Source organism: Podarcis bocagei (genome assembly GCF_964188305.1).
Source record: "Podarcis bocagei genome assembly, chromosome: 8".
NCBI classification, from domain to species: Eukaryota; Metazoa; Chordata; class Lepidosauria; order Squamata; family Lacertidae; genus Podarcis; species Podarcis bocagei.
In genome coordinates, this window is record NC_138133.1 from 10,908,035 (window position 1) to 10,931,441 (window position 23,407).

A 23,407-nucleotide genomic window follows, 5' to 3' on the forward strand; every position below is an offset into this window, starting at 1 on the left:
ACCTGAAGCATCTGTAACCAGAGGTACCACTGTACCATGTTCTGTCCACTTATAATGTCATCATTTTGTAATCAGCCCCTAGCAGTTTCCCCCTTTCTAAATCTCATGCACCGAATGGCCTTAGGCAAAGCACTTCTTTCAGATTCAGCCCCCACACCTGCAATATAGGGATAAGAATGTGGACCTGCCCTATACGGTTGGCGTGGTAAGACTTACAATATAATTATGTGTTATGTATTATGAACAGTCTTGAGTGCTATATATAAAGATGCATTTATTGAAAAAACGGTTTTACATAGAAATCCTTACATTCTTACTGATTGAATACCTTAAATTTGAGGATACATGTGTGTGGGGGGGTTTAATGGTCAGGATAGGATGGGGAAAACAAGGGTGACCAGATTGCTGAAACAAAAGTTAAGATCAGGTGCTACTGGTGATACCAGGGATACCAGTGCTACTGGTGATACCAGGGATACCAGTGCTACTGGTGATACCAGGGATACCAGGGATACCAGTGCTACTGGTGATACCAGGGATACCAGTGCTACTGGTGATACCAGGGATACCAGTGCTACTGGTGATAACAGGGATACCAGTGCTACCGGTGCTACTGGTGATACCAGGGATACGAGTGCTACCGGTGCTACTGGTGATACCAGGGATACCAATGCTACTGCTGATACCAGGGATACCAGTGCTACTGGTGCTACTGGTGATACCAAGGATACCAGTGCTGGTGTCTGGATGTATTATTTGTAGCTGTTTCCTTTTCAGTACGATTCTCCAAAGTTGGTAAATGGCTCCGAAAGGGATCAGCAAACATGGTACACTTTCCAGCATGATAGAGATGACGACAGCCCAGGGAGGATACTTTTTTTGCTCTTTTGCAGGAAAATATACCTTTGGGAGAAATGAATGTTGGGAGACATGAAACCACACTAAACAGCACAATTTTCTATGTGTTTACTCAGAAGCAAATCCCATCAAGTTAAATGAGGATTGCTCCCAGGTAAGTGAAGACAGGAATTACAGCTTGTTAATACTTCAAAGTGGGAGCTAAGCAAAGGTTGGCATCACTCCAAAAGGGAAAGGGAAGACTCCTGAGTTGCATGCGGTGTAGGGCTAAGACTATGGCTTCAGCAGCACAAGGATGTCTCCTCACATGATGGGATGTTCTCTTCTCCACTGGTGCACCTCCTAAATACCTTCTAGGGATTTCCCAATCCCTCTGGAGCAGGCATCTCCAAACTCGGCCCTCCAGATGTTTTGGGACTACAACTCCCATCATTCCCAGCTAACAGGACCAGTCGTCAGGGATGTTGGGAATTGTGGTCCCAAAACATCTGGAGGGCCGAGTTTGGGGGTGCTTGCTCTGGAGCAAATTTTGGGATGCCATGGGAGGAGGAGGAGGGGAGTCCCATTGTGCTAGTGGCATGTTGTATCTAAAAAAAACAATTTTTTTATGAATGTTCACTCCTGTCACACCAAATGGTAAAATCTCTCTGCTTTTATGTAGACTGGGACGTGATAGCAAACAGTTATCATCAAGGCTGATCATCTGAAAACTCATGAAGCTGAACAGATCTGGGACTGGTCAGTGTAAGAGTGTGCCTTTGTGGGTAAAGTCAAACCATTAGAGAGTTACAGCGCCTACTGTGACAGTAGAGACCGATACAGAAAAAGCATGTTTGCTGCTACAGGTGCGCTATGGCACTCCTTTCTGCGTCCCACCCCCAGCGGTCATTCCTCCTCTGTCCACTACTGTGGATACACACCCTGACTGTCTTTCTCCAGGCAATACCATCTTGTAATAGGTTCATACGCAAGTTTGCTGGCTCACTACACGTACAGCAGACACACACCTCCTGTGCCCCACAAAGAAGAAAACAGCCCAGCAGGCATGTAGGGTTCTGTAAAGCCTGTTTTAGCTTGGTGTCCTAGATGGCAAGAGCCAGGATCACTGTCAAGCCCTTGGTGGGCTGTAGTATATGACTGATGGCATCTTTAGGCTTGGTGTGAAGAGGATGTCTGTTAATTCAACCTGCTTTTAAGTTGCTCTTCAGGAATGCTCTTAGAGCAGCTTACAGCAGAGTAATAAAATCAAAATGTAAAACCATTTATTAAATGTCCGGCTGAAACAAAAGTAGCAGGACATTAAATAAAAAGGCCAACATAAAGCATCCTCAGTTGATTATACTTAATAATTTTATTATTTATACCCCGCCCATCTTACTGGGTTTCCCTGGCCACTCTGGGTGGCTTACAGCATATCTAAAAAAATCCAGCATTAAAAATCTGGTGAGGTTAATTAGCTGCAGGACCCCCTGTAAGCCCTAGTGAACCATCGGTGATAGCCCAGGAATTCTGTGCTTAAGCAGAGAATCTTTATCAATTCAGGAGTTCATAGCAGCAAGATTGGAGTGAGAGCTCAATCCCCCCCCCCATGAATGCAAATTAGGGAAAGACTAGTAATGACTTGTATAAAGGTAACTTACATAATTTGGGTTCCAAGTATAGTACTTTGATGGTGGCTCAACTAGTACATAGGACAAAAAAATTAGGAACATTATCACTGGGGAGAAAAATTGCCATGTTGCCTTCCAATAGCCTTTTAGTGGTCTTCCTATCATATCTTTCACATCTGCACTGAATCTGTTAATGAAATGGATACATTTAATGAGTGATCTGTGGACAATTCACTTGCATGCAACCTTATTAAAAAATGAAGCCAGCTAAACTTCTGTTTCTCCTCTGACAGCATGCCTGCTCATCACTTGATGAAAGCAGGAACAAGTAGAGCAGCTACATAAGCATCACTCAAAAGAGGGAAACACAAACAAAAGAGGTTTCAGGCTGGCATAAAATGTTTCTGTACTAATTTAGAAATGATTTCTGTGACTGAAATAGAAATGTATTACATGTCTCCATAGTGGGGAAGACTGACCAGCTAGCCTGTTCCGTCTCCTTTCCAGGTTTTAACTGCTGGTGGGAAACTTTGAGGCCTCTGCTCTCCCTGCCTAGAGTTCTTAATCTTTTAAACCAGAGGGATTTTAAAATCAAGGACTACCTCAAATAGAGATCTATCCTCTCTGACAGCTGCTTGGGCTGTTAAGAAGGCCATATGCACCCTCCAAAATCAAATGATCTTTTACACAAATGAATTAAACACAACAGATAGGAAACCTTTATCTTATTGCAAATTTTGGGGTGTATATCCCCAAATTATGCATAAGGCTGCAAACCTTAGCTGGAATCGTATTCCCACTGTATGCAATGGAATTTATTTCTAAGCAGGGGTACATGGTTTATACTTCAAATACAATAACCAGGTATCTCTTGCTGCACCTAGGCCAGTAAGAGATCTGGCAGACACCCTCACTTTTTACTTTCCTGCCTCTCTTAAAGATCAGGCCTTCATTGCTTTTTAATGTTTTGATTAGCCAGCCACTTCCATAATTATTGGTACTGCTTGTACCGTAATTGTATTTTATGTTGTGCATCACCTCAGTGTTTTATTTGGCAGTACAAAAATGCTTTTCTAAATAAATAGACTAAATAAAGCTTTCTTGCCTAGAGTGTTGTTTTCACAGGATAAAGGACGGAAATGGAAGTGTCACACCTCACCAGCTTATCAATGGGCTTGGTTCTCATGATCCCTATGATGGGGGGGGGCTGGTAAATCTGGGTCCTGGGCCATACCACTTCAAACAGCAATGGCTGTTGGCGACTGTATGCCCCTCATATTAAACATAATGGCTCCCCCCATGGATGAGTATTCAGTTTTGAAACACAACTCACTAAAGCAGTCTGAAGCACTCCAGATTAGACACCAGTTTACCTTGTAAACCCTCTTCAAGCATTAGAGTTAGTTTCCATGTAAGTGGGGGAGCAGGCCGGGGGGGGGGGGCAAGGCACTCCATCACTAAAAAATCCTGATTTACATTACAAGATGTAGGTGGATTAGGCTAATTTTGCTGAGAATTTTAAGGCATTGCAGAATTTGTCTAAACAAATCTGCAGTTAAGTTTCACTGGGTTATGCTGAATCAGTAGTTCTGTTGAACCGCCTAGCTTCTCCATAGTGTGTTCATTTCTCAATAGAAATGCTTAGTGATGAATACAGCCTGACGTGTTCATCTGCCTTGAGTTGCTTGTGCACCTAAGGGCTTATCCAGATAAATATGCGAAGAAACATAGCCATACCTTTTTATTCCATAAATATATACAACACCGATCAGTTCAAAGAAAGTGATGATGAGCAAAGGCAAGGTCCCAGCATAGGCATCAAACATCTCAAGCCAGTAGTTTCCTGATCTCAGAGCAAAAAGCAGGCCCAGCAGAAAGGCAGTAAGGCATATTAAACCTACAGACAACAACATTCATTAGTCAATTTACACAAATGAAATAAAAGAAAACCTAACCATTGGTGTTTACATGTGCGTTTATAATCAATCCCAACATGTCTGTTCTGTTCATGCCAAACACCCAAGTTTTGCCACTCACCTATCCTTAATGGTTAATGGGTGCAATGTGGCATCATTAAGACTGTACAGTTTCTGCTCACCAGATTATTGTTATTGTTGTTATTACTGTTTAATAATAAAATAATAATAATAATAATAATAATTTTTATTTATATCCCACCCTCCCCAGCCGAAACCCAGGGCTCAGGGCGGCTAACAACAATCAAACAATCAAACAGTCAAATAGTCACACAATCTAAAAATATTTCATTGTAAAAATTAATTAAAATCAAATTGATGGCAATCAATTAAGCAAAATTCTGTGCAGGTTGCCAGAGGAGGGAGTCAGGCTGCGCCCTGACCAAAGGCCTGGCGGAACAGCTCTGTCTTGCAGGCCCTGCGGAAAGATGTCAGGTCCCGCAGGGCCCTAGTCTCTTGTGACAGAGCATTCCACCAGATTGGAGCCGCAGCCGAGAAGGCCCTGGCTCTAGTTGAGGCCAGCCTAACCTCTCTGAGGCCTGGGACCTTGAGGATGTTATTATTTGCAGACCGTAGGTTTCTCTGTGGGGCATACCAGGAGAGGCGGTCCCGTAGGTACGAGGGTCCTAGGCCGTATAGGGCTTTAAAGGTTAAAACCAGCACCTTAAACCTGATCCTGTACTCCACCGGGAGCCAGTGCAGCTGGTATAGTACCGGATGAATGTGATCTCGCAGCGAAGACCCCATAAGGAGTCTCGCCGCGGCATTCTGCACCTGCTGGAGTTTCTGGGTCAGTCTCAAGGGCAGCCCCACGTAGAGCGAGTTACAATAATCCAGTCTGGAGGTGACCGTCACATGGATCACAGTGGCTAGGTCAGGGCGAGAGAGATAAGGGGCCAACTGCTTAGCTTGGCGGAGATGAAAAAATGCCGCCTTTGTGAAACGAAAGAAGTGCCATGGTCAGATCACTTCCTGGTGCAACTGGACTTCTCTGCGACCCATCCCCTCTGCAGGGAGATGGGACCAATTCGGATGGTCCGCCCCCGCCACTTAATGGATCCAAATGGTTTCCAGAGAGTGGTAGGGGATGCTTTATCCCATGTTGATGGCCTTTCAGCTGATTCCCTGGTGGCCCGCTGGAATGTGGAGTTAACCAGGGCTATTGACTGTTTGGCTCCGAAGTGCCCTCTCCGATTGCATGGAGCCCGGACAGCCCCGTGGTTTTCCACGGATCTGAGGGCAATGAAACAATCGTTGAGACGGCTAGAGCGCCGGTGGCGGATAACTCATTCCGAATCTGACCGGACACAGGTTAGAGCTCAACGTCGAGCCTACCAAGTGACGATAGCGACGGCGAAGAAGAATTTCTTCACCGCCTCTATTGCATCTGCAGAAAACAGCAGCAGGAGACTTTTTCAGGTGGTCCGCAATTTAGCGGAACCACCTGCTACATCGGGGCCCAGTACGGGCCACATGTTCTCCTGCAATGATTTTGCAAAGTTTTTTGCAGATAAAATCGCTCAGATTCGGGAAGAAGTAGACTCCACCGTGGGAGCAGGACCGGGGCGGGAGAGTGCTAGAGTTCTGTCTAGTCAAGTTGAGTGGGATCAATTCCAATCTGTTACCTCCGAGGATGTGGACAGGCTGCTTGGACGAGTGAAACCAACCACCTGTCTCCTGGATCCTTGCCCATCCTGGCTTATAAAAGCTAGCCGGGAAGGACTGGGCGATAGGCTTCGTGGGGTGGTGAATGCCTCCCTCTGTGAGGGAGCCTTCCCAGACCCGCTGAAAGAGGCGGTTATTAAACCGCTTCTTAAAAAACCATCTTTAGATGCGGCCACGATGGCCAACTATCGCCCAGTCTCAAATCTTCCATTCCTGGGCAAGGTGATTGAGCGAGCGGTTGCCGAACAACTCCAGGCACGCCTGGAAGAAGCGGACCATTTGGATCCCTTCCAGTCGGGATTCAGGCCTCATCATGGGACTGAAACTGCCTTGGTTGCACTGGTTGATGATCTCCCGCGGGCTAGGGACAAAGGTGAGAGCTGTTTCCTAGTTCTGCTGGATCTCTCAGCGGCGTTTGATACCATTGACCATAGCATCCTTCTGGACCATCTAGAGGGGCTGGGAGCTGGGGGCACTGTCATACAGTGGTTCTGCTCCTTCCTCCTGGGCCATGTTCAGAAAGTGGTGGTGGGGGATGAGTGTTCAGACCCCTGGGCTCTCACTTGTGGGGTGCCTCAGGGTTCTGTCCTCTCCCCCATGCTTTTCAACATTTACATACAGCCGCTGGGAGAGATCATCAGGAGGTTTGGGCTGGGTGTTCATCAGTATGTGGATGATACCCAGCTCTACCTCTCTTTTAAATCAGAACCAGTGAAGGCGGTGAAGGTCCTGCGTGAGTGTCTGGAGGCGGTTGGAGGATGGATGGCGGCTAACAGATTGAGGTTGAATCCTGACAAGACAGAAGTACTGTTTTTGGGGGACAGGAGGCGGGCAGGTGTGGAGGATTCCCTGGTCCTGAATGGGGTAACTGTGCCCCTGAAGGACCAGGTGCGCAGCCTGGGAGTCATTTTGGACTCACAGCTGTCCATGGAGGCACAGGTCAAATCTGTGTCCAGGGCAGCTGTTTACCAGCTCCATCTGGTACGTAGGCTGAGACCCTATCTGCCTGCAGACTGTCTCGCCAGAGTGGTGCATGCTCTGGTTATCTCCCGCTTGGACTACTGCAATGCACTCTACGTGGGGCTACCTTTGAAGGTGACTCGGAAACTACAACTAATCCAGAATGCGGCAGCTAGACTGGTGACTGGGGGCGGCCGCCGAGACCATATAACACCGGTCTTGAAAGACCTACATTGGCTCCCAGTACGTTTCCGAGCACAATTCAAAGTGTTGATGCTGACCTTTAAAGCCCTAAACGGCCTCGGTCCAGTATACCTGAAGGAGCGTCTCCACCCCCATCATTCTGCCCGGACGCTGAGGTCCAGCGCCGAGGGCCTTCTGGCGGTTCCCTCATTGCGAGAAGCAAAGCTACAGGGAACCAGGCAGAGGGCCTTCTCGGTAGTGGCGCCCGCCCTGTGGAACGCCCTTCCAGCAGATGTCAAAGCGATAAACAACTACCTGACATTCAGAAGACATCTTAAGGCGGCCCTGTTCAGGGAAGTTTTTAACGTGTGATATTTTACTGTATTTTTATTTTTTATGGAAGCCACCCAGAGTGGCTGGGGAGGCCCAGCCAGATGGGCAGGGTATAAATAAATTATTATTATTATTATTATAGCTGTAATCTGCGCCTCCATAGAGAGGGAGGTATCGAAGATTACACCCAAACTCTTAACGGACGGTGCTGACACTAATTGCACCCCCGCAAGAGATAGGAGTTGCCCCCTCGATCCCATATCGTCCCGCCCCAGCCAGAGGACCTCTGTCTTCGAAGGATTTAACTTCAACCGGCTCCCACGTAACCTTCCAGCCACAGCTGGATTAATTTAATTTATATAGTGCCCTTCAGAGATATCAGGGCAGTTCACAAGATAAAAATACAGGATAAAAGCACAAAATAAATAGAACAGAAATGAAACAATCACCCCCGCTCCCACAAACACATTTAAAAGGCCATAGAATTAGCCCAAGATCTGGTTGAAGAGGAACTTTTTTTGCCTGGCACCTAAAGATTTATAATGAAGGTGGCAGCCAAACCTCCCTGGGGAGGCTAATGAAACTGGAAAGAACGTATCTTGAAACAACAGTAGCAACTATAAGACTGAGAAATGAGCCAGGATATTCCCCCATCGAAATACTGTCTTGCCCACGAACCCTATCTCAGCCCCAACCTGCAATACAGAGATAATGTTAAGCTGTTGTTGTTTTTGATTGCTGAAATAATGTAGGTGAAGCACTTTGAACCGAGTAAAGCACCGTATTACTCTTGAGCATTGTTATCAGCAAAGAAAAGGATTTTAGGAAGATGCCTTACCACATATAGCCTCTTTGTATATGTATCTAGACACAATGGGAGATTCTGTGAAAGGCGTCAAGATACTTTGAACGAGTCCAAAAACGGAAGATATACCAAGACTGAACAGCATAAGAAAATACATAATCGCCCAAGTGTTTGATCCAGGCATCTTAATGACGATTTCAGTGAACACAATAAAGGACAAGCCGGTTCCAGAAACACTCTGCAAAATTCACAAATAATGGTAAAAACTGTCAGATTGATTTCTGAGTGTCATTTATTCTAATGCAGAGGCAAAATGTTGTATTACTCAACATTTAGCCATCATCTGGAATAACATACAGCCATTACCAATGACAAGTTCATATTGGGGTGGGTGGGTGAAACAAAAAACCCTTTTGACCTTGACCTTCGGCACCTGAGATGTGCATTTTTAGGACTCACCATAAAGGTAAAGGTAAAGGGACCCCTGACCATTAGGTCCAGTCGTGGCCGACTCTGGGGTTGCGGAGCTCATCTCGCTTTATTGGCCGAGGGAGCCGGCATACAGCTTCCGGGTCATGTGGCCAGCATGACTAAGCCACTTCTGGTGAACCAGAGCAGCGCAGTGGTATTAAGTTGCCGTAATCTGTTTTTAGTGTTGCATTTTAAATTATTGTCACTTGCCCTGGGATCTAAGGGTGAAGGAATGGTAATAAAATAATAAAAAAACCAGCCACCTAAGCTCACAGGTTGCTTTCTGTAGTTCTTTTCATGCTCATACGTGCAGACACAGGTATGGTTTCTGTGTGTCTCTGCAGAATTATAAGGGGAAACTTCTCAAGCTGGACTAGAGTTTTGGTGGGTACCCTGAGCCCCATCTTCTGTGTGCAAGTATTTGTGGCTAAAAAAGTTGCTATGGAACACCCCAGTAACAGTAGTTGTAGGGGGGGTGGTAGATTGTGTTTCTTCGGAGATAACCAGGCAAACAACTTGTGGTCTCTGTGCACTCATACATATGGGCAGAGTAACAAGCTTGTTTACCAGAGACAGAGCAGCTTGTATGAAGCCAAAGAGCTAAACACAGCACTTCTGAAAGAATTTCCTGCCTGGGCCATCACATCAAAGGTAGCTGAAGAGCCAGGGCTGTGACCACCTTGCAGCATGGCAGAGGTCCAGCAGAGAAACTACAGAAAAATGCAGTGGAAGCTGCAGAAACCTTCATGGAATGTGACCAGAGAAGGAAGCTCCATTCATTCATAACAAAGCTGTTGACACAGTCAGTGTTGTCTGTCATCGCTTCCTCTCAGGTGAGGTTGCATTGCTCACCTGGCTTCCCAAAATACCACATGCCGATGTGAAGGAGAGGAGCAAGGCGGCAGGGAGGTTGGCATGGTGCACATGCTGCAACAGGAGCAGCGGATTGGCTCTGCCGCAGCAGCCACCCTCGCCTTGTCCTCCTCCATAAGCAATGACAATGTGCACTTTTGGGAAGCTGGGAGAGCAACCTAGCCCCACTTCTGCCACCCTACTGCTCCCTACTCAATGCACTACCTGTCATGGCAAAAACCGCAAAATAGGTGCCTTGGCAGAAAAAGAGCATATGAATGCCATCAGGAACTAATGCCGTGTCTGTGGCAATAGCCCCAGAAAGTGGTATTGTTTTGGCGACTACAAAATCAGTGCATACTGTACTTTTACAACTGGATCATTTTGTAATGGAGTACGATACCTGATCAAGGAAATATTGGAGATCACAATTTGCCAGGTTGAGAGATGTAAGTTTATTGATATCCGTTCCGTTCAAGTAACTGAGCCAAAATGTGCCGCTGTCTACAGTGATGCTTTCGTTCCTGAAAGCCTTGGTGATGTATTTAACATTTCTGTCAGTAAAGTCAGGAATGGTACGAATTATTTGCATTGCCACAGTCCCTAAGAAAAACAACAGCAATTTGCTTCAAATAGGGGCAGGCCAGGGCAGAACACAACCCCCACACAAAAAGGAAGTTGCCTGTATACCTGAATTAATGATTATGCACATGGAACATGCAGGATTGTATACTTTGTGTTCTATGCTACAATCTTATTTTAATTCTGCCCTCTGGGGTCCCCTAAACTGGTTTAAAGGGGGGGGGAGAGAAATGACACTAAATTTTAGACAATGAAAAACAAAACAAATTGTGAACAGAGGGCTTGGACCAACACCTTAAATTGGTTCCTAACTGTGAAACTTGAATGGCTCACCTTTCCAAACATTCTTCATAGGCCATTGTTGCTTTGAATCCCAGAATTGAAAAAACTGGGATTGACGCAAACAAAGAAGTCAAAGAGTTTATTCCTGCTATCATGACAGCATCCATTTCACAGTCATTACTAGGAAAAACAAGTACATAGCAACCCAATTAAATGTTACAAAGGCCAGCACCGAGTCTGTAACTTCTAATGTTATACATTTATTATTTTATTTGAAGTACTTGTAATCTACTCTTCACTTAATATTTTCAATCCCAGAACAGTAAAAAATAGCAATAGTAGACAGATGGCATGATGCTGTTTTATACTCACAGGAACTTTATGGAGTAAAGCTATATTGAGAACAAGCAGCCGCCTCAGTCACTTGCCTTCTGATCAAAAATAAAAACTCTCAAGTCAGGGCTCTGCAGCTGACTTCAGTGGGACTCATTAATCATAAATCTGCTCCACTTCCTAGCGTGGCCGCGTGGCCACCCACTCCCCACCGGGGGCGGGGGACTTTGTCCCCCATTGCCTAGGGGATCCCGGCCATGTCAGAGCCCGGCCAGCCAACCCCCGCTGGTCAGGGGGCATGGCCGGGCCGTTTAAACGGAGGAGCGAGCCAGAGGACTTCCTCTTTGGCTCGCTTCCTCAATCACCCGCCCTCCCTCCCTATTTTGCAGGTTAGGCTATGGCCTTGCTATGGACTTCGGTTGGTCGCCTTGGTTGTCCGAGGGGCCTGGTAGGAATTTTTCCACTTAGCAAATTGGCACTGGCCACTTGGTTTTCGCCTACCTCGTAGCAATCGTCACTACTTACCGTATTTTTCGCCATATAAGACGCACTTTTTCCCCTCCAAAAATGAAGGGGAAATCTGGGTGCGTCCTATGGGGTGAATGCAGGCTTTCGGTGCGCACCGACCCCTCTCGCTCTCCAGGCTTCAGGAAGACATCCGCAGCCTAGGCAGCCCGCAGAGTTCCCGCAGGGCTGTCTAGGCTGCAAACAGCAGCCTGCTTCCCGGAGCGCCGGGCACGCTGAAAGCAGAGTGCCCGGCGCTTCGGGAAGACATCCAGCAGCCTGCTGCCCTGCGTGAGGGGCGCCCTGAAGCAGAGTTCCCCGCAGGGCTCCCCACGCTGCGGATAGCAGCTTGCCGCCCGGCGCAAGAGGCGCCCTGAAGCAGAGCGCCCCTCGCGCCGGGCAGACATCCGCAGCGTGGGGAGCCCTGCAGGAGTTTCCCGCAGGGCTCCCCACGATGCGGATAGCAGCCTGCCGCCCGGCGCGAGGGACACCCTGAAGCAGAGCGCCCCTCGCGCTGGGCAGACATCGGCCAGCCCCACAAGCTCGGGGGACAGCAGGGAGGCGCAGCGCCATCATCCCGCTGTTCCTCAACCTCGTTCGGTTTCCCCGACCTGGTTTTGGGGGGAAAATAAAAGGTAAAATTTTTTCCTTTGTTTCCCCCCCAAAAAACTGGGTGCGTCCTATGGGACGGAGCGTCCTATGGGACGAAAAATACGGTAGTTAGGGTTGCGGCTAGGCATTGTTTGACCTTGTGTGGGGGAGGGGAGGTGTGGCCATCACCTGCCCCTCCATGCTTAAGGGTATTCCATTAAGGGAACCCGGGGGTGTTGATCTAGTCTGAAGCCCAGCTGGGGGGCTAAGGCCTTGACATGACCCCGACGGGAACACCAGGGTGAGCTTGAGTTGGTTCGCATCGACAGGGCTCCATCTACCGGTGGCTTACCCTTACTGGACTTCCTGCACAATGGGCAGGAGTCAGATATAGTCAGGTCCAATCAATGCCTAAGCCAATACTGCTCACATTCTGTAATTTCAATAAAGTTGTGGCCAATAACATAATTTGCCCAATAACATAAACCTAATATCCGTATCCTTGTGTGAGTTATTTCCAACGAGGGGGTGGCTGTGGGGTCTCAAGTCAGGGCTCTGCAGCTGACTTCAGTGGGACTCATTCATCATAAAGTATTGCATCTCAAACTTAGCTGGACTTTTCCCACTTCCACATTCACTCCCATCCTTCCTGCAGACAATGTGAAGATCTTCACACGAAGACATGCGTATGCAACCTACCGCTGCTTGTGTGCGACAGCCTGTGTACTGGGGCATCTGCCCAACTCTGACATTGCAGAAAGAACAATAAAGGGCATCTTTGGGACTCACACAGGGAGACATCAAGAGAACAGAGCCAACCGCTTTTCCTGGGCTCCAGTGTGGGTTGAATGAGAATTGAGTCTTGTCTCCAGAGATCACTGAGGCGCTATCTCATAGAAGTCAATTTGACTGCGTCAAACAACTCCTCTCCACATTGTGAGCGAAAGCTAACAAAACTGCAAGATTATACCTACTTTGATGGGTTGTAGCTTGAATATGCTATGAGTCCCCCACATCCTAAAGAAAGAGAGGAAAAAATCTGGGTGGCTGCATCAAGCCAGGCACGTGGATTGTTGATCTTCTTGAGCTGTGAGAGAGACAGGGAGATATCAGGGCTAAAAACATTATTAGTCTCATAATTCCTGTGTATATTTCACTGATACAGGCCTTCCTGGCAAGCAGTGGAAAATTAGTGTGTTTTCTGAATTCAACAAATTCAGAACAGAACAATGCATTATACTGGCAAACAAGTGTTTCACAAACTGCCTGCTGGGCTGAATTTGTTATCAGTGTGTAGGAGAGAGCGCTTAACTCTTTCCATGTTTGGCGATAGTCCCTTACAAATGCTCACTAGAGTGCTTTTACCTTCACTTGCACATCTTCCAGTCTTGGACCCTGTCAGACGGAGAAACAAAAAGCAGCCCAGGGGAGCATTTGTAGGGAAGAATTGGTGGGCATAGGGAGGATTAAGTACCTGCCCACTGGCTTCCTCTGCAAATGCATCTCTCCATTTCTGCATTCGCCCCAGCATAACAAGTCAAATACAGAACTGGGACACCCCATGCTTGCACAATGAAGTGTAGTTCTGCCCTGTCTGCTGAAAAATAAGATTTGACCCAGGGTTGCCTATATTCGTAAGTTCTAGAAAAGGGCATTTTTACACACGTTTCTGTTCTTCATAGATTCTAGAGGGAGTTAACAAAGTACAATTGCCAGAATATGTGTGGATCCCAACTAGTATTAAGTGGTAAACAAAGAAGCAGCATGGAGGAAAGTTCAGCCCGGACACTGAGATCCAGCGCCGAGGGCCTTCTGGCGGTTCCCTCATTGCGAGAAGTGAGGCTACAGGAACCAGACAGAGGACCTTTTTGATAGTGACGCCCGCCCTGTGGAATGCCCTCCCTTCAGATGTGAAGGAAATAAGCAGACATTAAAAGACATCTGAAGGCAGCCCTGTTTAGGGAAGTTTTTTATATTTAATGGTGTATTGCAGAGTGGGTGGGGAAAGTCAGCCAGATGGGCAGGGTATAAATTATTATTATTATTATTATTATTATTATTATTATTATTATTATTATTATTATTAAAAGTTCAAAGCCACCTCTAAAAGACCAAGTCAGATTTTCTGTACATCATCTGGAACACCAAGGATCAATTGAATAAATACTTGCATTAGGAGTCATGAAGTACACTAATCCGTGAAAGGCTCCTGGGAGAGTCACTCCATAAAGAAGGAATAATGTTAGAATTAGGTAAGGAAATGCAGTTGTAACATATACTGCCTAAGAGGAAGAACAAAGCAGAGAAGAAAAAAGTGAGTGTCAGGAACAGGTGAAGACAACACCATGAAATATATGAGCACTTAAGATAGATAATATTCTATTTTCTGTCTGGACTGTACCATTTCTGACTGTAGGCAGGTAATAAGATGATCAAATACATGCAAAAAAAAACCCTCCTGCATATGGATTCTAACCTAGCTTCCTCCCAGACTCATTAGTTTTCAATGGGCAGGTGCCTTTTAAAAATATGATAGAACATTCGTTCATGTGAGCTGCCTTCTGTCTCACGTGGTGCAGTCTAAAGATGGCTTTACCACCTCAGTAAGGACCAGGTCAGTGAAATACAGGTGTCTGGTAATAATCCCTGCTCACCTTTCCAGTTGATTCAATTCCTCGTACTGTACAAATGAACACAAGTAACCAGCAGGCTGCCAAACATAAAACCAGCCACCACTGAAGCGGACCACTGTTTGTAATATCCGTGCTTATGTTTAAAGTGTACCTATACCAGAAATAATTGGTAGGTGTGCTTTTGTTACATTCTTCAATAAGTTCTGAAATAACAAGCACAGAAGGCATTATCAAAACAGATAGAATCATAGAAGAGTTGGAAAGGATCCTGACAGTCAGGAATATGCAGTTGTCCCATTCTGTACCAATTGAGCGTGCAGATGGTATAAAGGTAAAGGGACCCCTGACCATTAGGTCCAGTTGGGGCCGACTCTGGGGTTGCGGCGCTCATCTCGCTTTATTGGCCAAGGGAGCCGGCGTACAGCTTCCGGATCATGTGGCCAGCATGACTAAGCCGCTTCTGGCAAACCAGATCAGTGCACGGAAACGTGTTTACCTTCCCGCCGGAGTGGTGCCTATTTATCTACTTGGACTTTGATGTGCTTTTGAACTGCTAGGTTGGCAGGAGCAGGGACCGAGCAACGGGAGCTCACCGCATCGCGGCGATTTGAACCGCCTACCTTCTGATCAGCAAGTCCTAGGCTCTGTGATTTAACCCACAGCGCCACTACATTTTAAAAACTCCATTCCATGTTTTGTTTTGTTTTTAAGGAAAGTGTGAACCTACCATAAACCCCTCTCCTCTGGAGTTCTAGAATGAGGTATTGTTTAGTTTGGGGAATAGCCTCCTCTTGATTGACAAACAGGGCTTCCCAAAAGAATGACATCAAGAGGAGATGCTTCACCTCAGCTCTTCCAGACCAAGCCTGGAACAAAACTCTCTAGCCCTACATATATTTGTGTTAGGGATGCAACCAGGCACAGCCCCAGGTGAATGGATATGTGCCTCATCCTCTTGAAGCTATTCCATGAAAGGGAAGGGGGCCTTTCTTCGGGCATCAGTTCTCTCTGCACAGGAAGCTCTTGCTTTGGCATAACTAGTAAACTAGCCAGGAGTGGGGAACCTTTGGACTTCTAGCTGTCATTGAACCACAACTCCCATCAGCCCCAGCAAGCATGGCCTAGGGCCAGGGATCGTGGGAGTCGTAGTGCAGTAAGAGTTGGAGGGCGTGAAGATCCACCACACCTGCTTTAAGCTATTGGCCCCATCTACACAGCACTTTAAACCATTATTAAACCAAGCTAGGCCTTAAACATGAACTTACTGCTGCTTCTTTCAGATGGGCAGGGTATAAATAAAAATATTATTATTATTCTACCTCTGCTGCATTACCAAGTGCTTCTCTCAGTTCATATCCTATTCCCTTTTGGTACAACTTACAAGTGCTGCTTTCTCTGTAATTCTGTCCTTTTGGAGCTGTAAGATTTGGGGTGTATGGTCACAGGATGCAACTGCAGACACATGTTCATGAGGACACAGCCTAACTAGGTGAGTCTTGCTCTGAAGAGCAGGGCTTGGGGGGGAGAGGTCAATTTAAAGTGCAGTGCATCTGGGTAGGAGGGGGAGCTAACCCCCCCTTCTTATCTGTGCTTTTTTATGCAAGAGGAGAAGAGAAGAATTGCATCCACACATTACCATTTACTCTTGCCCTAGTGCGCTCCCAATGGTGGATTTTGAATCCAGAGACATACAACATTACCAAAGATGTAGAGCGAGCCTGGAGATTTTTGATAAATGCTGCTATTGTGTGTGTTTTCCATCAAACCAGCTTCAACCCAAAAAGAATACTTAAGCCACATTTGATGTGCAGTTCAGCTGAGGTGTGTAACAGCGTATGCACAGATGATAGCACCATGAACGGTAAATGGCAGGATTGCAAGCGGGAGGGGAAATGAAGCAAGTAATGCACATTGGGTACAAACACCCCCATCCCGTCTCTGGTGTGCACAAATGCAACCTGACACACAGACACAGCTGATAATGTGTGCATAGCCTACACAGAAAAATGGGCACCTGTAGGGCTTTGTGTCTAGACCTTGCTTATCCCAATCTGTGGCTAGGGCCAAAGGAGGCATGGCAGGAACACACCTGGGTCTGACAGTTGCTGACTGTGGCAGAGTTGGACAAACAATTTAATGCAGTGATTGAAGGATACATAGAAAAGCAGATACTAATAACAGAAAGCAGCAAGAGACTTGGGAACTCACCTGGTTTGCTGGTATCTGTTGGGCAGGAAATCCAAGGTAACGGGTTTCGGAAAGAGTTTATAAAATACCACAAAATCCAGGCCAAAAGCATATTGTAATAGAGAACTACTAGGAAGCACACTATCACAGAAGTGTAACCTGTGGAATATATACAAGCACACTCAGATTTGGCATGAACAAAGAAAATTGCTTTTTAACATACATATTGCAAGAGTCTGATTCACACAATGGAAAGATCAAATCCAATTACTACCTGAACTCTGGCAGTCTGGAAAACAATATTGCTCTGTGAATTAAATGTTGGTGCTAACAAACTAAGCAGTGGGGCGGGAGGAAGGCAATTCCCATTTTGCCTCAGGTGGTGAAATCACACAGGTTGCCCCTGAGTGGCTCTGTTTATCTTCCATAGGCATGCAACTGCCTGAGTTTACCACTACTGGGATGCGGGTAGCACTGTGGTCTAAACCACTGAGCCTCTTGGGCTTGCCAATCAGAAGGTCAGCGGTTCAAATCCCTAAGACGGGGTGAGCTCCCGTTGCTCTGTCCCTGCTCCTGCCAACGTAGCAGTTCAAAAGCATGCCAGTGCAAGTAGATGTGGCGGGAAGGTAAACGGCGTTTCTGTGCACTCTGGTTTCTGTCAGTGTTCCGTTGCGCCAGAAGCGGTTTAGTCCTGCTGGCCACATGACCCAGAAAGCTGTTTGAGGACAAACACGGGCTCCCTCAGCCTGAAAGCGAGATGAGCACTGCAACCCCATAGTCACCTTTGACTGGACTTAACTGTCCAGGGGTCCTTTATCTCTTACCCTACTGCTAATGGGTTTGCTATTACAGCCTCATGGAGCCCATGCATTTCCAGGAAGGAGCAATGATTAGAAGATTGTATAGTCACAAGTAAAGGCAGTTGCAGAAACCTACCCAGTCCTCCCAGGTAAGGTGAGATGTGCCACCAGACTTCAATGCTGCCTTTTTTCATGCGTTGCCCTACAGCTAATTCAAGAAAAAATATAGGGGTGCCTTCCAACAGAAACGCGATGATGTATGGAATCAGGAATGCTCCTAGAAACACAATTTCCAAGCACAGTTAGCTCATAACAGTGGCTTAGCGTGGGTTGCTGGCACCCAGTGCAGGCAAGCCCCTGACACTGACAGAGCACATCTCCAGCCAAGTGGGGCCTTGCTGTGCCAGCTGCCTGCAGGGGCATGTCTGGCCAGGCCAGGCCACACTGGGGATGCCCCTTGTCCCCTCCCTGTGCTCCATGGGCCTGGACTGCTTTGCATCCTTCACCAGGGTGGGGAAGCCAATGCCTGGGGGGGGGTGCCTGGTTGTGTTCCCTCAGAATTCTACCCCTTGGCTCCACACACTGTGCCACTGCTCATGCCCTCCTCCACCTCTAACTTTCTACTAGCATTATCTTTATACCAGCAGCATCTGTTAGGTAAGTATGTTGTACATAAAATAATTATTAAGTAAAGCAAAAAAGCTGTAACAGTTGATTGAGAGAGGATTTTCCCCCCATATGGTGATAAACTGGGGGTAAGAAAACCTGGGGGTGCTACCTTAACTGCTATGGCACCCCATTGTGGCTCTTGAGAATTTTTCCATGAAGGGACAAGGGTTCTACAGCTAATGATCATTAACTTCCTCCATTGGGGAAGCTGTGATGTTGATTTCAGATTCAAATCGGGACTGTCCCCGCCCCCATGCAAACAATATGAGGGGCAGGGAGGTGTTGTGGAGTGAGCTAATCATGTCCTCCCGCTTAGGGTCTGTGCAAAAAGGCAATAATATACAACTAATTGTTAGAGGGTTTTTTGTGTTTTTTTACTGTGGCATGCATTGAAAGTGCATCTAATTGGTGGGGATTAACCTGCATAAATTAGACCTGCAGTGAGAGATGTAGAAGGTAAAAGTAATGAAAAAAATGCTGCTTCATTGATTGAGAGTTCCTTGCTGCTGTTTTTGCACTTACATTTTAGCTAGTTTTTTTCATTTTTTTAAAAAAAAATCTGGAATGTAGGGTGGGGGGGAGAATCAACTTTGAGGGAAATCAGCTAGAGTCAACTCAGGTGTTCATATCTCCCTTGGTCTACGTTCTCAGGTGTAAATTATCTGCTTTCCTTGAGAAGAAGAAGAGATTGGCAAAAAGTTACAACCAGGAATGATGCTGCAAAGGAAGTTGCTCTTGGACAAAGTAGCTTGTTTCTAATCTCTTCACTTTTCAACAAGGAATAATACACATTTTAAAATCATTTATCAGAGTCAAAGCACAGAAACATTTAAAGAACTCTTATTGTCACAGTTGCCTAGAAGCAAGACTATTTGTTTTTCATGTTTCTTGCCAATAGAATTTAAATAAAAATAAAAATCCATGTCCGTTTAGTCAGAGAAAGTAAATAACTCAGACCCTAATCCCTGCAGTGAAACCAAATCAATCAGTAACAATAGATAACAATTCCAACAAGACTTAAAGCTTGGGTTGTAAGTTATTCAGTAATACTATTAAGCGCTGCATGCAAATCAGAGTTGCAGTGAGGCATTGAAGTTAACAGAAAAATTAGGGACATATCTTTCCCAATTTCTCTGTCTTGTTGTTTTGCTCTGGGCACATAGCCATCTGTCAATCAGAAGGAAGAGCAGGATGTAAATGGCATTATTTTTTGTTTTATTTAGCAATGAATTTCTCAAACCAAAAAGAAAAAGGACCCCTCCCTTTTACAGAACCTGTGATAGTCTCCTCCTTCTAGCTGTCATCTGTCACAGATGAGGCCATCAGGTGGAGAGTCGCAACATTTAAGTACCTTTACAGCTGCCTCTGCAGAGCCATTTTAGGCCACCTTTGTTCCCAGCTCTGGCTTTTTTTTGCCATCTCACATAGAGCCCCTTAATCTCCCTTAATGGCTCACAACCCAGACTAACACCTCACTGGGAGGCTAGCTTGGCTATTCCAAGAATTAAAAGCACTGATTAAATTTTAACAGTTGCTGGATCCAGAGATTAGAGGGGTGTGGCACACCCCAAACACATATTATTTTAGAACAATAGGCGCTTGTCATAGTTTAGTCTGAACAATCATGCAACTAATCAATTAAAAGGTGAGTTTTCTCTTACCTCCTCCATAGGTTTGGCACAAGTATGGAAAACGCCACACATTTCCAAGACCCACAACAAATCCAGCACAGCTTAAAAGGTACTGGAATTTACTTTCCCACTTGGGCCTTATGTACTCTTCATCACTGCCTTCAGATTCATCAGTTTCCATCTTTACTTTATACTCTTCAACGCCACCTTCAGGTTCATCAGTTGCAGGCTTTAATTGATACTCTTCAACGCCGCCTTCAGGTTCATCAGTTGCCATCTTTACTTTATACTCTTCAACGCCACCTTCAGGTTCATCAGTTGCCTTCTTTACCTTAGACTCTTCAACGCCGCCTTCAGGTTCATCAGTTGCCTTCTTTACCTTAGACTCTTCAACGCCGCCTTCAGGTTCATCAGTTGCCTTCTTTACTTTATCCTCTTCAACGCCGCCTTCAGGTTCATCAGTTGCTTTCTTTACTTTATCCTCTTCAACACCGCCTTCAGGTTCATCAGTTGCCATCTTTGCTTTATCCTCTTCAATGCCGCCTTCAGGTTCATCAATTTCCTTCTTTACTTTATCCTCTTCAACGCCGCCTTCAGGTTTATCAGTTGCCTTCTTTACTTTATCCTCTTCAACGCCGCCTTCAGGTTCATCAGTTGCCATCTTTGCTTTATCCTCTTCAATGCCGCCTTCAGGTTCATCAGTTTCCTTCTTTACTTTATCCTCTTCAACGCCGCCTTCAGGTTTATCAGTTGCCTTCTTTACTTTATCCTCTTCAACGCCGCCTTCAGGTTCATCAGTTGCCTTCTTTACTTTATCCTCTTCAACGCCGCCTTCAGGTTCATCAGTTGCCTTCTTTACTTTATCCTCTTCAACGCCGCCTTCAGGTTCATCAGTTGCCTTCTTTACTTTATCGTCTTCAACGCCGCCTTCAGGTTCATCAGTTGCCTTCTTTACTTTATCGTCTTCAACGCCGCCTTCAGGTTCATCAGTTGCTTTCTTTACTTTATCCTCTTCAACGCCGCCTTCAGGTTCATCAGTTGCTTTCTTTACTTTATCCTCTTCAACACCGCCTTCAGGTTCATCAGTTGCCTTCTTTGCTTTATCCTCTTCAATGCCGCCTTCAGGTTCATCAGTTGCCGTCTTTACTTTATCCTCTTCCACACCACCTTCAGGTTCATCAGTTGCCTTCCTTGCTTTATCCTCTTCAAAGCCGCCTTCAGGTTCATCAGTTGCCTTCTTTACTTTATCCTCTTCAACGCTGCCTTCAGGTTCATCAGTTGCCTTCTTTACTTTATCCTCTTCAACGCCGCCTTCAGGTTCATCAGTTGCTTTCTTTACTTTATCCTCTTCAACGCCGCCTTCAGGTTCATCAGTTGCCTTCTTTACATTATATTCTTCCATGCCGCCTTCAGGTTCATCAGTTGCCATCTTTACTTTATGTTCTTCAACGCCACCTTCAGGCTCATCAGTTGCCATCTTTGCTTTATCTTCTTCAACGCCACCTTCAGGTTCATCAGTTTCCTTCTTTACTTTATACTCTTCAACGCTGCCTTCAAGTTCATCAGTTGCCATCTTTACTTTAAACTCTTCAACACTGCCTTTGGGTTTATCAGTTGCCATCTTTACAACCTCTTTTTTTCCTTTCACCACATATTTCTCCAATATTAGAAGCCAGGCAACTGACCAAGTAAGTAGCAGGGGGGTGGGCAGCAGCAGAGGTATTCTGAACAATGGATGGAACTTCCATCTGCGACATCACACCAAAGAATGCAGATATAACAACCTAGCAACCTACAGCCACACAAATTACAGAGTTGAGATGAGGCACTGAAGTTAACAGAAAAAATCTTACCTCTTGGAAGCAGTGAAGATATAATTTAACCCTTTCTGTCTAAACTCTAAATTGTATTACCTTTCCCAAAGTTTCCCCTAGCATAGGAAAAAGACCACACGTTTGGTAAGTTTAAAAATTGTTTACTTTCACACTCCTCAAAGGTCAGGTTCATGTGTTTCATAAAAGGTTCCTCAGGCAGTAATATTCACCTTAGTTACAAAGCGGCGAAAGCTCCTAAATTATTGGTATAGGAACTCAAGAATGGATGCTGTGGGCCATGCAGTTGAGCTGGAGCGACCAACTCAAACCTCTTCACATGCCGAGTTTCTCAAGTAAACGGGAGAACAAAGGCTTGATTATTAGTTCCTGCCAAGGTGAGGGGAAGTAGATAGTTAAGCCTGTCAGGACAACATACTCTATGGTATTAACCCCTTCATGCATTAATTAGACTTAAGCATGTTGGTTATATGAGGTTGATTATCCCACAAACCCCTTCTCAAGAAAATGTAACAATTGCATGCACAATAAATGAACCTCCGGGAATAACATCAAAGGTTCTAAAAACTGTTTCTTGGTCAGAATGTCAGCTATCATGTCTTTGGTTTGACAATACCGCAATTCAAGTCCATCTTGTACCACATCATACACATAGTGGTATTTCACCCCACTATGAGCTTGCAGTTTCTCCAGATCTGGGAGAGCTGTGTACAGCTATTAACCAAATGAAAAACAACAAAGCCAGCGGACCTGATGGGATACCTGCTAAAGTCTTCAAAGTGGGTGGAATTGACCTTACACAACAACTTCATAAGCTCATCGGAAAAATCTGGGAGAAAGAGGAGATCCAAGTATACTTTAGGGATGCCAAAATTATCAGTCTCTTTTAAAAAGGTGAGAAAACAGATTGTGGAAACTATCAAAGGCATCTCTCTATTAGCTGTGGCTGGAAAAATGCAGAGAGCAAAACCAACCCCTGTGTATGGTATTTATTGACCTGACTAAGGCCTTTGACACTGTAAACTGTAATACCCTGTGGACTGTCCTTCTGAAAATTGGCTGCCCAGATAAATTTGTGAACATTTGGCTCCTCTATGATATGACAGCAACAATCGCCGGTAACAAGGGCTCTCAAAGTGAACCATTCACAGTGGGATCAGGTGTTAAACAGGGATGTGTTATTGTCCCAACTCTATTCATTATTTTCATTGTCATGATCCTACACTTCATTGGAAGGAAACTCCACACCGGAGTAGAAATCATTAAAGCTCTTTAATCTGAGCAGGCTGAAAGCAAAGAGTAAGGTTACCACAACTTCCATCATAGAGCTTCAGTATGCTGATGACAACTTAGCATGTGCACGCTCAGAGGATGACCTCCAAACCGTCCTAAATATCTTCGCAGAAGCTTATGATAAGCTTGGCCTATCACTCAACATCCCAAAAACCAAAGTGCTGCACCAACAAGCAAAAAACAACCCCTCTGTAGCGCCACAAATCCAACTCAATGGTGTAACATTGGAAAATGTTGATCACTTCTCCTACCTGGGCAGTTATCTTTCCACAAGGGCTGACATTGATGCTGAAATCCAGCATCGCCTGAGCTCTGCGAATGCAGCTTTCTCCCGATTGAAGTGCAGAGTCTTTGAGG

The 23,407-nt window shown here is 45.7% G+C and overlaps 2 protein-coding genes across 11 annotated transcripts in view; one reads left to right on the forward strand and one right to left on the reverse strand.

The window, feature by feature from the left end:
* The window catches only part of TERT (telomerase reverse transcriptase), a gene marked incomplete at its 5' end in the record, with an annotated part of 87,669 nt that overhangs the window by 58,463 nt on the left and 5,799 nt on the right, over positions 1 to 23,407 (forward strand). For 2 of the 8 annotated variants that reach the window (XR_014011035.1, XR_014011036.1), the window contains one exon: positions 2,976 to 3,563. The exons of 3 other annotated variants lie outside the window; for them this stretch is intronic. Of the gene's footprint in view, positions 1 to 1,519; positions 1,605 to 2,975; positions 3,564 to 8,862; positions 9,952 to 23,407 lie in introns of those variants that run through there. 3 more of the 8 variants (XR_014011033.1, XR_014011034.1, XM_081206165.1) reach the window with 3 other exon arrangements.
* LOC308593676 (uncharacterized protein) lies at positions 255 to 22,700 on the reverse strand. 3 transcript variants are annotated; one of them, XM_081206186.1, is made up of 13 exons: positions 21,093 to 22,698; positions 19,956 to 21,044; positions 17,762 to 17,902; positions 16,847 to 16,984; positions 14,660 to 14,841; positions 14,177 to 14,287; positions 12,980 to 13,092; positions 10,629 to 10,757; positions 10,117 to 10,267; positions 8,424 to 8,628; positions 4,206 to 4,365; positions 2,499 to 2,655; positions 255 to 903 (listed from the first exon to the last, which is right to left on the reverse strand). In XM_081206186.1, exons 1-13 carry the CDS (start codon positions 21,544 to 21,546, stop codon positions 424 to 426), a joined length of 3,510 nt encoding a protein of 1,169 aa, XP_081062312.1. In that variant the 5' UTR covers positions 21,547 to 22,698; the 3' UTR covers positions 255 to 423. The 3 variants fall into 3 exon arrangements, with proteins under 3 accessions (XP_081062312.1, XP_081062311.1, XP_081062313.1); XM_081206185.1 differs by having other exon boundaries at positions 19,956 to 22,698; XM_081206187.1 differs by having other exon boundaries at positions 827 to 903; positions 2,499 to 2,539; positions 19,956 to 22,700.

Bases quoted from the DNA above. Each gene is read 5' to 3' on its own strand.
- LOC308593676 (XM_081206185.1), bottom strand. From the start codon at position 21,546: ATGGCAACTGATAAACCCAAAGGCAGTGTTGAAGAGTTTAAAGTAAAG. The intron at 8,629-10,116 runs GTATCGTACTCC...TGAATTTTGCAG, and splicing joins TCCAATATTTCCTTGATCAG to AGTGTTTCTGGAACCGGCTT. The intron at 2,656-4,205 runs GTATGGCTATGT...TTTCATTAACAG, and splicing joins TATATTTATGGAATAAAAAG to ATTCAGTGCAGATGTGAAAG.